Source organism: Oncorhynchus mykiss, chromosome 27 (genome assembly GCF_057628025.1).
Source record: "Oncorhynchus mykiss isolate SJ-2025 chromosome 27, ASM5762802v1, whole genome shotgun sequence".
NCBI lineage: Eukaryota > Metazoa > Chordata > Actinopteri > Salmoniformes > Salmonidae > Oncorhynchus > Oncorhynchus mykiss.
The window spans coordinates 33,710,156-33,727,368 of record NC_143048.1 but is presented as its reverse complement, the minus strand read 5'-3'; the positions used below and the strand labels follow the sequence as shown (position 1 = coordinate 33,727,368).

At 43.7% G+C, this 17,213-nt stretch overlaps 1 protein-coding gene across 2 annotated transcripts in view; it reads left to right on the top strand.

Moving 5' to 3' along the window:
* The window catches only part of slc36a4 (solute carrier family 36 member 4), a 249,142-nt gene extending 237,688 nt beyond the window's left edge, over positions 1 to 11,454 (top strand). For both annotated transcript variants that reach the window (XM_036965570.2, XM_036965569.2), the window contains exon 12: positions 6,691 to 11,454. In XM_036965570.2, the coding sequence (XP_036821465.2) occupies positions 6,691 to 7,058 (368 nt within the window). In that variant the 3' untranslated portion in view covers positions 7,059 to 11,454. The remainder of the gene's footprint in view (positions 1 to 6,690) is intronic.
* Positions 11,455 to 17,213: the final 5,759 nt, after the last annotated feature.

The window sequence follows — 17,213 nt, the reverse complement described above, 5'->3', positions numbered from 1 at the left end:
AGTACAGTAAATAGTGCTGGGATAAGAGGTTAGTTGTTACAGTACAGTATACAGTGCTGGGATAAGAGGTTAGTTGTTACAGTACAGTATACAGTGTTGGGGTAAGAGGTTAGTTGTTACTGTACAGTATACAGTGTTGGGATCAGAGGTTAGTTCTTGTAGTACAGTATACAGTGCTGGGATAAGAGGTCGGTTGTTACAGTACAGTATCCAGTGCTGGGATGAGGCTAGTTGTTACAGTACAGTATACAGTGCTGGGATAAGAGGTTAGTTCTTACAGTACAGTATACAGTGCTGGGATAAGAGGTTAGATGTTACAGTACAGTATAGAGTGTTGGGATCAGAGGTTAGTTCTTACAGTACAGTATACAGTGCTGGGATAAGAGGTTAGTTCTGACAGTACAATATACAGTGCTGGGATAAGAGGTTAGTTCTGACAGTACAGTATACAGTGCTGGGATAAGAGGTTGGTTCTGACAGTACAGTATACAGTGCTGGGATAAGAGGTTAGTTCTAACAGTACAGTATACAGTGCTGGGATAAGAGGTTAGTTTTTACAGTACAGTATACAGTGCTGGGATAAGAGGTTAGTTCTTACAGTACAGTATACAGTGCTGGGATAAGAGGTTAGTTGTTACAGTACAGTATACAGTGTTGGGATAAGAGGTTAGATGTTACAGTACAGTATAGAGTGTTGGGATCAGAGGTTAGTTCTTACAGTACAGTATACAGTGCTGGGATAAGAGGTTGGTTGTTACAGTATACAGTGCTGGGATAAGAGGTTAGTTGTTACAGTACAGTATACAGTGCTGGGTTAAGAGGTTAGTTCTTACAGTACAGTATACAGTGCTGGGATAAGAGGTTAGTTGTTACAGTACAGTAAACAGTGCTGGGATAAGAGGTTAGTTGTTACAGTACAGTATACAGTGCTGGGATAAGAGGTTAGTTGTTACAGTACAGTGTTGGGATAAGAGGTTAGTTGTTACAGTACAGTATACAGTGTTGGGATCAGAGGTTAGTTCTTACAGTACAGTATACAGTGCTGGGATAAGAGGTTGGTTGTTACAGTACAGTATCCAGTGCTGGGATAAGAGGCTAGTTGTTACAGTACAGTAAACAGTGCTGGGATAAGAGGTTAGTTGTTACAATATACAGTGTTGGGATAAGAGGTTAGTTGTTTCAGTACAGTAAATAGTGCTGGGATAAGAGGTTAGTTGTTACAGTACAGTATACAGTGCTGGGATAAGAGGTTGGTTGTTACAGTATACAGTGCTGGGATAAGAGGTTAGTTCTTACAGTACAGTATACAGTGCTGGGATAAGAGGTTAGTTGTTACAGTACAGTATACAGTGCTGGGATAAGAGGTTAGTTGTTACAATATACAGTGTTGGGATAAGAGGTTAGTTGTTTCAGTACAGTAAATAGTGCTGGGATAAGAGGTTAGTTGTTACAGTACAGTATACAGTGCTGGGATAAGAGGTTGGTTGTTACAGTATACAGTGCTGGGATAAGAGGTTAGTTCTTACAGTACAGTATACAGTGCTGGGATAAGAGGTTAGTTGTTACAGTACAGTATACAGTGCTGGGATAAGAGGTTAGTTGTTACAGTACAGTATACAGTGTTGGGGTAAGAGGTTAGTTGTTACTGTACAGTATACAGTGTTGGGATCAGAGGTTAGTTCTTATAGTACAGTATACAGTGCTGGGATAAGAGGTTGGTTGTTACAGTACAGTATCAGTGCTGGGATAAGAGGCTAGTTGTTACAGTACAGTATACAGTGCTGGGATAAGAGGTTAGATGTTACAGTACAGTATACAGTGTTGGGATCAGAGGTTAGTTCTTACAGTACAGTATACAGTGCTGGGATAAGAGGTTGGTTGTTACAGTATACAGTGCTGGGATAAGAGGTTAGTTCTTACAGTACAGTATACAGTGCTGGGATAAGAGGTTAGTTCTGACAGTACAGTATACAGTGCTGGGATAAGAGGTTAGTTCTTACAGTACAGTATACAGTGCTGGGATAAGAGGTTAGTTCTGACAGTACAGTATACAGTGCTGGGATAAGAGGTTAGTTCTGACAGTACAGTATACAGTGCTGGGATAAGAGGTTAGTTCTGACAGTACAGTATACAGTGCTGGGATAAGAGGTTAGTTTTTACAGTACAGTATACAGTGCTGGGATAAGAGGTTAGTTCTGACAGTACAGTATACAGTGCTGGGATAAGAGGTTAGTTGTTACAGTACAGTATACAGTGTTGGGGTAAGAGGTTAGTTGTTACAGTACAGTATACAGTGTTGGGATAAGAGGTTAGATGTTACAGTACAGTATACAGTGTTGGGATCAGAGGTTAGTTCTTACAGTACAGTATACAGTGCTGGGATAAGAGGTTGGTTGTTACAGTATACAGTGCTGGGATAAGAGGTTAGTTCTTACAGTACAGTATACAGTGCTGGGATAAGAGGTTAGTTCTGACAGTACAGTATACAGTGCTGGGATAAGAGGTTAGTTCTGACAGTACAGTATACACTGCTGGGATAAGAGGTTAGTTGTTACAGCACAGAATACAGTGCTGGGATAAGAGGTTAGTTGTTACAGTACAGTATACAGTGCTGGGATAAGAGGTTAGTTGTTACAGTACAGTAAACAGTGCTGGGATAAGAGGATAATTGTTACAGTACAGTATGCAGTGCTGGGATAAGAGGTTAGTTGTTACAGTACAGTAAACAGTGCTGGGATAAGAGGTTAGTTGTTACAGTACAGTATCCAATGCTGGGATAAGAGGTTAGTTGTTACAGTACAGTAAACAGTGCTGGGATAAGAGGTTGGTTGTTACAGTACAGTATACAGTGCTGGGATAAGAGGTTAGTTCTTACAGTACAGTATACAGTGCTGGGATAAGAGGTTAGTTGTTACAGTACAGTAAACAGTGCTGGGATAAGAGGTTGGTTGTTACAGTACAGTATACAGTGCTGGGATAAAAGGTTAGTTCTGACAGTACAGTATACAGTGCTGGGATAAAAGGTTAGTTGTTACAGTACAGTATACAGTGCTGGGATAAGAGGTTAGTTCTTACAGTACAGTATACAGTGCTGGGATAAGAGGTTAGTTCTTACAGTACAGTATACAGTGCTGGGATAAGAGGTTAGTTCTTACAGTACAGTATACAGTGCTGGGATAAGAGGTTAGTTCTTACAGTACAGTATACAGTGCTGGGATAAGAGGTTGAATTTCCTTTCAGTATTGGCACAGGTTTAAAGTTGGCTGCTGTAGATGCAAGGGTTTGCATACACAGTTGAAGGAGATTATGCCTTGATCTTTACCATGCTTGTTTGATGCAAGTTCTGTCCAGAAGAGCAAGTTGTTAGTACGCTGAAATATGGATAAATGAAAAGCTTGGCTGTGACACCATGCTTTACTGTGAATGAGAAGGGATAGGGGGGGGGAGGAGGAAACGAGATGGAGTGAGAGATAATTAAAATGAGCGACGGAAGTGAATGAAAGTATCAGAGAGTAAGAGATGTAAAGAATGAGAGGATGATTTTGGGTTTAGCTGGAGAAATGAACATATCACAGGGGAAATGGGGCGAGGGGAAGAGAAGGAGGGAGGAGGGAAGTGTTGTAGCAGAGAGAGAGAGTTTAAAGTGTCGGAAGCATTACTCAATGAGATGGATGAGAAATGAAAGCTGGGACTGATTAGGAAAAGAGGATGGTGGGAGAGAAGGAGAGTGGGGCTTGATAGAATAGTGGCAGATTGGACAGAGCGGGTGATTGGATAAATCTGAAGAGGTTGTAAGACATAGTGGTAAAGCAGTGGTAACTTGTGTATTGAAATGGGGTTTCTGTTAAAAACAAAAATAACCACAGTGTCAGGAACCAGATAAAGTTATCAAGATGACAGTTCTTTCACTTTAAGTAATAATTGAGAAGTTTGCTGGGGTCTGACATATAATCTCACTGAAATGTTCCTCTCTCACATTTCAAGGACGGCCATCTTGTAAAACTTGGGCCCAAGTTAAAGGGACATGAGAAAACAAAGTCTAGATATTAGAATCTGTCTGTCTGTCTGTCTGTCTGTCTGTCTGTCTGTCTGTCTGTCTGTCTGTCTGTCTGTCTGTCTGTCTGTCTGTCTGTCTGTCTGTCTTCTTCCTCCTCCTCCTCCTCCTCCTGCTGCAGTTTGGGCCAGAGTGTTTCAAATAATATTACAGTGTTTACACAGTCTTTCACACTATGATAAGAGTAATGAAATGACAATCACCACTCAAAGAAAGAAGAATTCCTAGACTGTAGGTAAAGGCAGGGTTGGGGTCAATTCAGGACGTAAACAGTAATTCCAAATCCTATCATCTTCAATGCTTTACAATGAGGAAAATTTGGAATTGGAATTGAAATTAACCCCAACTCTGGGCAAAGGTCATACAATTATCAAGACCAATGACAGGCAGAGACAATACATCTCTATACTCTCCTTCCATGTATAATGTCACTCTTCTGTGGCCACTCTTGGAGATGATAGTCTCTTTGTCTTTTTCTCTACCTGCCATACCCATTCCTACCTCCCCTCCTCTCTCTCTCTCTTTCTCTCTGTCTTTTTCTCTACCTGCCATACCCATTCCTACCTCCCCTCCTCTCTCTCTCTTTCTCTAACTGCTATCCCCTCTTCTCTATCTCCCTTTATCCCCCGTTCCATCCCTCTCTCTGCCAACAACCACATCCCCTGCAGTGGGGGTCTGCCTGCCTGGGAGACTAAGAGAGATTACTGTCAGCATGCTAACAGTAACACTAAGCCATGTTCACAGTTACCTCCGTTACTCCCCTCCTCCTGTACTCCCCTCCTCCGTTACTCCCCTCCTCCATTACTCCCCTCCTCCTTTACTCCCCTCCTCCTGTACTCCCCTCCTCCGTTACTCCCCTCCTCCATTACTCCCCTCCTCCGTTACTCCCCTCCTCCTGTACTCCCCTCCTCCGTTACTCCTCTCCTCCCCTCCTCCGTTACTCCCCTCCTCCTGTACTCCCCTCCTCCTGTACTCCCCTCCCCCTGTACTCCCCTCCTCCTGTACTCCCCTCCCCTTAACTGGTCCCGGGAAAAGTGAAATTAGGAGGCCAACTTAAAAGGGAAGTTTACATATTGAAGGTTTAGGGTAGTGTGGTCTGGAGCCGGTTTTTCAGTGTGTCTATGGGGGCCCCTAAGGGCCCAGAACTTTATATTGACCTCTGCTTCCATGTTGTGTGACTCATTGTTCCAGCTGGAAGGTGGTTTGCAGGCCTTGCATTATTGTTGATTGTTGGGATGGCCTATCGGGATAGGAGAGTTGGCATTCTCCACCATGGAAGTATATTGTATGGGACATGTCTGTGCTGTGATATGTATGTGTGGAAGATTGATTCATTTGTCTCTAGACATCTGTTTCCATGCTCTGTTTGATGACCTCTGCACTTCTCTCCCCTCTCTCCTCCTCCCCCCGCTCCATCCCTTTCCCTTCCTTTCCTTATCTCCTCTCTCACTTCTCTCCCCTCTCTCCTCCTCCCCCCGCTCCATCCCTTCCCTTCCTTTCCTTATCTCCTCTCTCACTTCTCTCACCTGTCTCCTCCTCCCCCCGCTCCATCCCTTCCCTTCCTTTCCTTATCTCCTCTCTCACTTCTCTCCCCTGTCTCCTCCTCCCCCCGCTCCATCCATTTCCCTTCCTTTCCTTATCTCCTCTCTCACTTCTCTCCCCTGTCTCCTCATCCCCCCGCTCCATCCCTTCCCTTCCTTTCCTTATCTCCTCTCTCACTTCTCTCCCCTGTCTCCTCATCCCCCCGCTCCATCCCTTTCCCTTCCTTTCCTTATCTCCTCTCTCACTTTACTTCCCCACTATTTCCTCCCCCTCCCCTCTTTATTGCCACCCCTCTCTCGGCTTCCTTTATCACCTCTCTACTCCTCTCCCTGTCCATTCATCTCTACTCCTCTTCTCCTCTCTACTCCTCTCCTCCTCTCTACTCCTCTCCCTGTCCCCTCCTCTCTACTCCTCTCCCTGTCCCCTCATCTCTACTCTCCTCCTCTCTACTCCTCTCCTCCTCTCTACTCCTCTCCCTGTCCCCTCCTCTCTACTCCTCTCCCTGTCCCCTCCTCTCTACTCCTCTCCCTGTCCCCTCCTCTCTACTCCTCTCCCTGTCCACTCATCTCTACTCCTCTCCTCCTCTCTCCTCCTCTCTACTCCTCTCCCTGTCCCCTCGTCTCTACTCCTCTCCCTGTCCCCTCCTCTCTACTCCTCTCCCTGTCCGCTCCTCTCCACTCCTCTCCCTGTCCCCTCCTCTCTCCTCCTCTCTACTCCTCTCCCTGTCCCCTCCTCTCTACTCCTCTCCCTGTCCCCTCCTCTCTACTCCTCTTTCTGTCCCCTCCTCTCTACTCCTCTCTCTGTCCCCTCCTCTCTACTCCTCTCCCTGTCCCCTCCTCTCTACTCCTCTCCCTGTCCCCTCCTCTCTACTCCTCTCTCTGTCTCCTCCTCTCTACTCCTCTCTCTGTCCCCTCCTCTCTACTCCTCTCCCTGTCCCCTCCTCTCTCCTCCTCTCTACTCCTCTCCCTGTCCCCTCCTCTCTACTCCTCTCCCTGTCCCCTCCTCTCTACTCCTCTCCCTGTCCCCTCCTCTCTTCTCCTCTCTCTGTCCCCTCCTCTCTACTCCTCCCTGTCCGCTCCTCTCTCTCTCTCCAGTCTCCTTTGCTGTGCTGATCCCTCGTCTGGACTTGGTCATCTCCCTGGTGGGTGCTGTTTCCAGCAGTGCCCTGGCCCTGGTCTTCCCCCCCCTGGTGGAGCTCATCACCTTCTCAGACCGACCGCTGAAGCCAGCCATGTTGGTCAAGGACCTTGTCATCGCTGTGGTGGGCTTCATAGGGTTCCTGGCTGGGACCTATGTCACCCTGGCTGAGATCGTCTCTCCAGAGGAGCCTCCGGAGGTCATCAGGGAGGCAGCTCAGAACCTGACTGTTGCTGCTGCTACTGCTGTGGCTGGGGCCTTGGGGATGTCTGAGGAGCTAGGTGGGAACTGGACCACACCTACTGCTGCTGTGACCTTGGGATGACCTTGGTTGACCTTAAAATGACCTGTAGTCATAGCTCCTAGGGCAGCAGGAGATTAAATGACGAGCAGACAATGTTGTTTTTCATATGGTTGCTGGATCCTTGTTTCGTCAAATCTATAGAAAATGAAATGGACAGCATAGTCCCTGACGACGATCTGACAGGAATGCTCGAGTGTCCTTCCGCACAGTGTAGTCATTGGAACATGAAAAAGTAGAACCAAACACACATCATAGAAACATAGGAAAGACACTGTACTGTACACAGCCCTAACCACATAGAACCCTTTCATATGGATGTAATGGACTGCGCAGACATAAGAACAGCATTTGTGGCACACACACAAGCGTAAACATCCCCAGCTAGCTTATCCCACTCACCAGTTCAGCACGTTGCCCCACAGTGATCAGAGTTCTCTCTCCATCTCCAGCTGAGCAGTGTGACATTTCCACTGCCTCATCTCTATCAGAGGGGAACATCTCATCAAAAACGAAATCATGAATGTATGATGTAGCAGGGAAACAAGAGTCCTTCTATATGCAGGTCCCACAGAACATCATCTGAAACCAGATTCTCCTTCTTGTATTGTTGGTGATTCAGTAACCTCTGATATGTTTTTTCAACCCTAGGGGAGTGGGGCCTGTAGCCGCTATCAATTCTTATGATAAATGTTACCTCCAAGCTGCTCGACTCCCTTCGGGCTGCCGTGCAGATGAAATATCAGCCCACGCAGAGAAGCACGAGATTGAACTTCACTCAACTTTCTACAGTTTTCCTCTTTAGTTAACACCATCAACGTTTCACACTACTGTGGGAATTTTGCTGGAATCAACGCAATATTAGCCACTTTCAATGTAACATACCGAAACAAAACGAGCTATGCAAGATTTAGTATGCAAAACTAACTGTGCAAGAGATGTTCTTTTAGGCAGAGCGCATTGGAATGGGATTCTATAGAATTTACATGAATAACTCAGGCCCATACGCTACACAGACCGGTGCACCATAACCAATCAGAGCTGCAGAAGGCCTATATGCAAATAGCCATTGCCATATATGAATCTGTGCCATTCAGTTTGGACTGGACAGCATGAGTGGTATTGAGTAGATGTTTTTGTTTTAAGATCAAAGCGAGAACTGCATGTAGCCACCTTTGCACATTTGTTCATATTCTTTGCTAGTTAGCGAGTTGTTAGCGCAGGTTTAGTCAACAATCAGGGAGTGGTTGCTTCCTACATGAACACAAAATGCATTTCTAGTCATCTTTGAAAAGCAAGTCGAGTAAAGAGCTTTTTTTTGTCTTAAAGGGGAAGTGTTGTATTTTGAGACGGTTTTGAATAAGCTAAGTAGCCAATAGGGGGTAGCATAATTTGTCTGATTCTCTGTAGTAGTGGTATGGGAATAATAATCAATTGTATTTTGTAAAGTGGTTTCTTGCATCAAACAACACAACATTTTCAGTCACCCTGCATGTTTTAAAAAAAAAGTCTCATGTGTCTCAATGTACATTGAACACCACACATTGGCTGTGACTGTAGGCTGAATGATAGAACAGCTATTTCCATGTTAAAATGTTATGGGATGCATTTTCCTCCATTGTTTTGATGGTAGGCCACTCTGGTAGACCTTCAGTAGGATCAAATAGTCACAGTAGCCTACTTGGCCACTGTTAAAAGTGTAACTGAAAGTGGGTACAGCTTCAGTGTTCACAGTAAACTCGCGCCGGAAATTGCACAGAATTTTCACAATGTTCAAGTTTGCGCTCAGCAGACCTGAAATTTGCTCAGTGTCGGAAGGGAACATTGATTATGATCGACAACAACCTTTGAAAATCAGATCTGCTGTTACGATCCTCAATTCTGGCTTCAACTTTGACTCATCTGCCCTGGGCTCTTTGTGTACCTCCGACCCAATCTTCTGGCTACCCAAGTGAAAACACAGGTGAAAACGAGGCAGGAGAGCGTGCGTCCTGGTGAGACTCAGGCGATGGGAAAACCAGCCTTGCAGCTTGTCTTCTGGTTTAGTGTCTGTAGGAGCTATACAGATAGGAACACTATCGAAAACCAAGAGACTCGGAGCCCTGCCCCTTCATTCCCTGCCCCATTTTCTAGACTTTTTTTGACTCCCCAAGGTCGTGCTCTACAGACACGTATGAATAACATTAATATACCCTTTTACAGACACATACACTTTCTCATAGACAAATCAATCAAGGCTCTTTGATATGTAAATTGTGAAGTTTAGATAACATTATAGATGCCTGCTGTTGGCAACTAAGATTTGTTTTTGGCTACCTGTCTACTGGGGCTATATTTAACCAGGACTCAACCAAGACTCAATTATCAAAGACCTTCCAGGCTGCTCCCTGTGGCAGTATCTTCCAACACAGCAATATGATGTATATTTATTTATAGATATAGGAGAAAATAATGTTTAACACTGAAATGTCTGTCTGTTCAATAATGATACAGCATAACTCAGCAATGTCAGGAAGGAAGCCTTAACTGATGAGAGGGAACCCACTGGGCAAAAACTGGTTAAATCAATGTAGTTTCCATGTCATTTCAACAACAAAAATTCAATGTGAATGTTGATGTTGAACTGACATCTGTGCCCAGTGGGAAGGCTGTGATTGGCTTCCTCTATGAGAATGACAATGAAAAGACCCACATCATTCCATATCCATTGGTTTGTTAGTATGTTTACCGGAGGGAGTGGTTGGTTCTGTCAGTGTATCATATGATCACTATATCCTCTATTCCATTTCACTGCCTCTCAACCGACCATTCTACATGATCATGTCATAGCTTTAGGTGTCCAATTTGTCCCTCAGGATTTTCTAAGGTCGTCTATGGTAATGATATTGTTCCATCCATTTAATCAGTACAGGTCATATGCAGCGTCCGCACACTAGTGAATTTATGGTGCAATAAAGTAACTACTACCTGGTAATAACTCATACCGTCCATCACAAAGTTCAACGACCTCTGTCTGACGCTGCTACGTTATAAAACCTTTAATGCTCAAGTCTTCATTATGTCTCATTTGTTGCTCTGCTGTTCAACCTAAGTGTTAGTGTCAGACGGTGTTAAACGATGTCACAGGGCTCCAACAGTCTTTTCCACACAACGCCAACGTCACTCAAGACACGCTTGGTTTGTTCTGAGGGTGTCCTCCAGCGAGTTCCCCAATTAAACCAAAATAATCCTAGCTGATCGGTGATGATGGCCGTTAGATGGTACGCTAACACTTCAAGCTAACTTCTAAAAGAACAGCATCCGCTCCTCTCACAGGTACCATGCACCAATATGTATTAATGACTTGTTTTGCACATTCATCGTATTTCGTTTTACATGGATGAGTTCCTCACTCCGCTGATGTTCCCACTGCCGAATCCCGCCTAGACATTCTAAAATGATTTGCTTTGTTGTGCCTTAAAGACATCAATTTATCCCTGTTCTGTTCGTGGAGAAACCTTTTCAGTTGGAGCAAAGTGGAGGACGACAATGATTCACGGATGGATCCCTCCGCTCGGGAACAACACTCACAAATAAAAGTCTCTCTCGCTGCATGGATTGATAACCAATGAGGAGTAGGAGTGTAAGGGTTGACAACAGACTACAGTTTTTACCACATCTTCCAAATATATTTATATTATAAAGTTTCCTACTGACAAAAATGTTTAAGTTGTGTACCTTCGAAACGGTCCTCCAAAGTTAAGTTGTTTCCTTTTTTGACTTATAGCTTACTCCTTTTCCAAGCTGGAATGTATTGTAGAAGTCTTTAGAAGGTGGTGGTAGCTATGGGCGGTAATAGGATCATTGCAGGTATAAGACTAGGATATATTTAGGTGAGGATCATACCGGGGCGGCAGGTAGCCTGGTGGGTAGGAGAGGTTGCTGAATCAAATTCCCGAGCCGACAAGGTAAACATCTGTCATTTTGCCCCTGAGCAAAGCAGTCAACCCACAACAACAGTTGTTCCCCGGCCACCGACAATGTGGATGTCGATTAAGGCAGCCACCTCGCACCTCTGATTAAGAGGGGTTGGGTTCAATGCAGGAGACACATTTTTGAATGCATTGTTGTACAACTGACTAGATATTCCCTTTACTTTGTATCATGTGAGGATATACACTGAGTATATATATACACTGAGTATACCAAACATTAGGAACACCTTAATATTTCATTTTTATTTTAAACTTCTTGAAGTGGATTTAACAAGTGACAATCATAGCTCTCACCTGGATTCACCTGGTCAGTCCATGTCATGGAAAGAACAGGTGCTAATGTTTTGTACACTCAGTGTATATCATGTACCACCTTTATTAGGAATTCAACCGATGTAACACACGTTATTATGGTTGAATAAATTAACATAGATTTACTGAGGAAAGACATTGTATTCTGTCCATTATTCTGGCCATGGTAAGGTCACGAGTAGGATGTGTCTGCCTTCAACTGAACTAGGTAAGTGATGTTACCTACTCTGGATGAGAGTGTCTGCTAAATGTCTCAAATGTAAAAGGATGAATACGGTATCTAACAGGATAAGGTATTGTGTTATGAAGTGGTGCACTGTGTGTGAATGCTGAATATGACATTAGTAAAGGCTGTTGGTTGTATGGAGGGTTTGTATGGTACAGCATGCTTTGGAGGGCATTAGTGCCGTTAAAAGTTTTGGGTTGAACGCTGATCGCTGGCAGAGCCACTTATATCTGCAGGTCAGGCAGCCTTCTGTTTTCATTGACATTACATTTAAGTAATTTAAGTTCCCATCATCCCACAGTGTAAGCACACACCTCACGCTGTGCTGGGAGCCTTCACACACCACTGTGTAATATTATTCAAGAGGTCTGACCACCAGGGAAATCACTCACACTGTCAGAGCTCTCTCTGCCTACCTCTCCTCTGCTCTGTCCAACAGCGGAGTAGAGGAGATCTGTCACACACACACTTTCCCTTAGTCAGTCTCACTCACTCACACTGTCAGAGCGCTCTCTGCCTACCTCTCCTCTGCTCTGTCCAACAGCGGAGTAGAGGAGATCTGTCACACACACACTTCCCTTATTCAGTCTCACACACAGTCTCTCTCATCTACACACAGAAACACTGTAACTCGCTTTGTATTGATTGGCAGCTGGTCAAATTTAAATTTGGGCTACTTATTTGATAACTCCAGAGGAACACTGGGCCTATTCAAACAGAGGGTGTGTGTAGGTGGGTGGACGTGTACCTGTGTGTTCGTGTGCCGGCTTGTGTGTGTATGTGCTGCTGGGGAAGCACAGAGTGCATGTTTGGAAGAGATATACGGTCTTAAACAGTCAGAAACACACTGCCTGCCTCTCAAGGAAAATCTATTTACAGTGGAATATACTTTATACCTCAGTTAAATGAATCTAGAGCGACATTAAGCCTAACACTGTTCAGCAGGCTCTTACAGCTGGGCCACTTAGGCTTTGATTTGGCAATTTTTTGTTCAGTATATCACTTCAGAATTCCTCCCTTCTTCCTCCCCCATGCCACACCATGTTTTCAAGAAAACAGATTTGTTTCTTTTGGCTTAGTGAAGGAAGGTAATACATCCTAACCTATAAGCTGTCTATAAGGAACTATACCAGTCAGTCAAATTATGCTCCACTGTGATGTGGAAACTGGAAATCAATAATATGCATAACACTATCTCCAATGTAAATCCTTGAGGTGTTTTTAAATAGAATAATGTTATGTGGTGCAAAGGCTATCACTATATTCAGATGAGCATATTGATGGATATTCATCGTAGTTGGCACTCAACTATTTTTGTTTCTCACTCTTTTTTTTTTTGTTGCTAACGGTGAACAATGCCTGCACTAGAGTTGGTAATGAGGTCTGCAATCCCATCCCCAGCTTCTTCCATTCATCATTTCCATTAGTAATTTCTCTGTGCTCGTCCAGTGATAACAGCTGGAGATTATGAAACTGAGCTGGAGATTCTTATTAAGGCACCACTGCTTTCCTAACTCTGCTCCCTCTAGAGCTGTGTAGTGTATGTGTGTAATTTTTATTAGGATCCCCATTAGCTAATGCCGTAACGCTAGCTAATCTTCCTGGGGTCCAACACCAATTAACAAGACATTACAAACAACCACAAATCAAGACTTCACAAACGTTCATCAAGTAGACAATACAGACAATTAAAATACCTGACAGGAAACACATTTAACATTCAGTTGATGCTTTCTATTTCCTGTCCAGTCATATGGTCTATCACATTAGATGTTCTTTTATTTTTTCTTGAATGTGTGTGTGTGTGTGTGTGTGTGTGTGTGTGTGGACTCTGCTCATCCATGAGCTTTGGGTGATCACTGAAGATTTGTCAGCAGATTATTTTTCTCTCAGAATCAGCAGAGACACGGGGTGTGTGGAAAACTAGAAAATTCAAATAGACTGAGCTGACTTGGGTGTCTTAATCAAACCATGTCTATCTATATGCAGATTATTTCTGGGGATGGACATGCTATTTCCAGCCTCTATCCCTGCCCATCCACATAAAATAAGAACTGCCGGATATAGGCTGCATAGAGCATGGCAGGACATTGACCTCTAAAATATTTAATAGTATGCATATTTGTGGTAATTTCAGAAATAAATTCCCAGGACCTCGTCGTATGGATTATCAACCACTGGCCAGTTGATTATTTTATGTAGCGATCACAATGGTTTCATTGGGGTTGTGGTGAGTCAGTGACTGACATGGCATATTAATCAATTCTAAAATGGAGTTCAGAACTCTCCTACTTTCTGCCTCATTCTTCATCAGCATTACTACCGTCACATCTATAAGCAATGCCTGTTTGTCCACCACAGGGTTAATGTGGTCATGGATCTGAAAGCGTCTCCTTTTACCCCTTCTTCCAGGTCCTGCGGTAATGCCAATTGATCACCTTATTGACTATGACACTCTCACTATCAGCCTCCCGTAATCACTTTGTCGATTCCTGACCCTACGATTGTCCTTGTGAGACCTTACAGTGCTCCAGAGACTGGCTCCAAGCCAAAGCTGGCTGTTTCTGCTTCTTCAGCCAAATAAAGGGTTGAGGTTCTCGCCTGCCACCCCTCACCAGTCGGTCAGGTCTGGAGGTGAGCTTGAGATGGAAGGCATTCCCTCCCTTATTGTGTTATCAGCGTTTTGCGGCGGTGCAGAAATGCCGAGGTTGTAGTGGGGAAATGCCATGCTTAAAGGGAAATGTTTCCACCCATCTCTCCCCTCTGGCGTCATTAAGCCTGCTCAGTCTCATTCATTTGGAAGCTAATGCCCCGGCATCTGAGAGGCCAACACTCTGATCCCTGAAGAGAAGCAGAGTGATGGCGCAGCTGGCAGATATACAAAGAGCAAGAGGGGAAAGAGGGCAAGAGAAAGAAAAACACTTACAGAGAGTCCTGGGGAGAGCCACACATGCAATGTTTGCACCAGACCTGGGCAGAAAATAGTTATTTTGTAGTTTATTTGAAAATATCAACTTTTTTAAGGCTTGATGTAGTTTATATAGAGTTTCAACTTAAAATGAAACTGTTTTCTTTGATATTCAAATACATATCTCAGAAAAACAAATATTTGAAAATTTTTTGAATACCTCTCAGAAAACCCAATAATATTTGAAGGTATTTGAATATATCCAAGTTATTTTTTTTTTTTTATGAATTTGATGGCTGCCAGATATTTGATAAAGAACCAAAAACAGTTAGTTGAATTAGTCTAATGGAGTTATTACATAAGTGGAATAAGGAACAGTCACCATTCCTCTTGTGTACAGTAGTTAAATACTCAGCTCGTTGCTATGCATTTAAAATGCAAGTACCAAATTATTATGTAATAACATGCTAATAAAATGTTGCTCCAAATGTACAGTTTAATTGAACAGTCACAATAACAGTTTAATGTTAAGTTTTACTGAGAATGCTAACAGTAACAAAGTCTGGCTATTGTGTTTTGAAAGGACACTAAATATCCCAAAACTGCCTTCTTAAATCATCTACAGCCAAGGTAGGGCGAAAATCATGTTAGTTTTGTTATCAGAGTAAACTATCCTTTTAAAGATGGTATAGTGTGTGTTTGAAACAAGAACATTTCCCCTCAGATGGACAAAGAGGTTCGAAGTTTATACTTATCTGCACAAAATCATCATTTTTTGGGATCTGTGTTCAAATAGTTTTAAAAAGTAGTCACTTTTTGGGATCTGTGTTCAAACAGTTTTAAAAAGTAGTCACTTTCTGAAATCTGTTTTCAAATAGTTTTAATAAGTAGTCCTTTTTTGGGATCTGTGTTCAAATAGTCTTCCTAAGTCGTCACTTTCTGAGAACTGTATTCAAATCAACTCAGCAAAAAAAGACACGTCCTCTCACGGTCAACTGCGTTTATTTTTAGCAAACTTAACATGTGTAAATATATGTATGAACATAACAAGATTCAACAACTGAACAAGTTCCACAGACAGAAATGGAATAATGTGTAATAATGTTTCCCTGAACAAAGGGGGGTTCAAAATCAAAAGTAAGTCAGTATCTGGTGTGGCCACCAGCTGCATTAAGTACTGCAGTGCATCTCCTCCTCATGGACTGTCCCAAATTTGCCAGTTCTTGCTGTGAGATGTTACCCCACTCTTCCACCAAGGCACCTGCAAGTTCCCTAGCCCTCACCAGATGTGCTCAATGGGAGTGAGATCTGGGTTCTTCGCTGGCCATGGCAGATCACTGACATTCTTGTCTTGCAGGAAATCACGCACAGAACGAGCAGTATGGCTGGTGGCATTGTCATGCTGAAGGGTCATGTCAGGATGAGCCTGCAGGATGGGTACCACATGAGGGAGGAGGATGTCTTCCCTGTAATGCACAGCGTTGAGATTACCTTCAATGACAACAAGCTCAGTCCAATGACGCTGTGACACACCGCCTCAGACCATGACGGAGCCTCCACCTCCAAATCGATCCCACTCAAGAGTACAGGCCTTGGTGTAATGCTCATTCCTTCGACGATAAACGCGAATCCGACCATCACCTCTGGTGAGACAAAACTGTGACTGGTCAGTGGAGCACTTTTTGCCAGTCCTGTCTGGTGCAGTGACAGTGGGTTTCTGCCCATAGGTGACATTGTTTCCGGTGATGTCTGGTGAGGACCTGCCGTACAACAGGCCTACGAGGCCTCAGACCAGCCTCTCTCAGCCTATTGCAGACAGTCTGAGCACTGATGGAGGGATTGTGCGTTCCAGGTGTAACTCGGGCAGTTGTTGCCATCCTGTACCTGTCCCGCATGTGTGAATTTCGGATGTACCGATCCTGTGCAGGTGTTGTTACACGTGGTCTGCCACTGCGAGGACGATCAGCTGTCCTTCCTGTCTCCTTATAGTGCTGTCTTAGGCGTCTCACAGTACGGACATTGCAATTTTTTGCCCTGGCCACATTTGCAGTCCTCATGCCTCCTTGCAGCATGCCTAAGGCACGTTCACACAGATGAGCAGGGACCCTGGACATCTTTCTTTTGGTGTTTTTCGAGTCAGTAGAAAGGCCTCTTTGGTGTCCTAAGTTTTCAGAACTGTGACCTTAATGGTCTACCGTCTGTAAGCTGTTAGTGTCTTAACGACCGTTCCACAGGTGCATGTTCATTAATTGGGCATGGGAAACAGTGTTCAAAGCCTTTACAATGAAGATCTGTGAAGTTATTTGGATTTTTACTAATTATCTTTGAAAGACAGGGTCCTAAAAAAGGGACGTTTCCTTTTTTGCTGAGTTTAGTTTTAATAAGTAGTCATTTTTTGGGATCTGTATTTAAATAGTCGTAGTCACCTCCGCATAGTTATAGGTCTTCCAGGTCTTGTTTGTACCTCTTATTTTCCAAGAAGGATTAAGCCATGGAAGAATATTATACATGACGATTTCTGCCGAACTGGGCCCGAGACATTTTTTAAAATTTTATTTTACCTTTATTTAACAAATTCTTATTTTCAATGACGGCCTAGGAACAGTGGGTTGACTGCCTTGTTCAGGGGCAGAATGACAGGTTTTTACCTTGTCAGCTCTGGGATTTGATCTTGCAATCTTGCGGTTACTAGTCCAATGCTCTAACCACTAGGCTACTTGCCGCCCCAAGTTAAGGTACTTAGACTTTCTGAGCCAGAT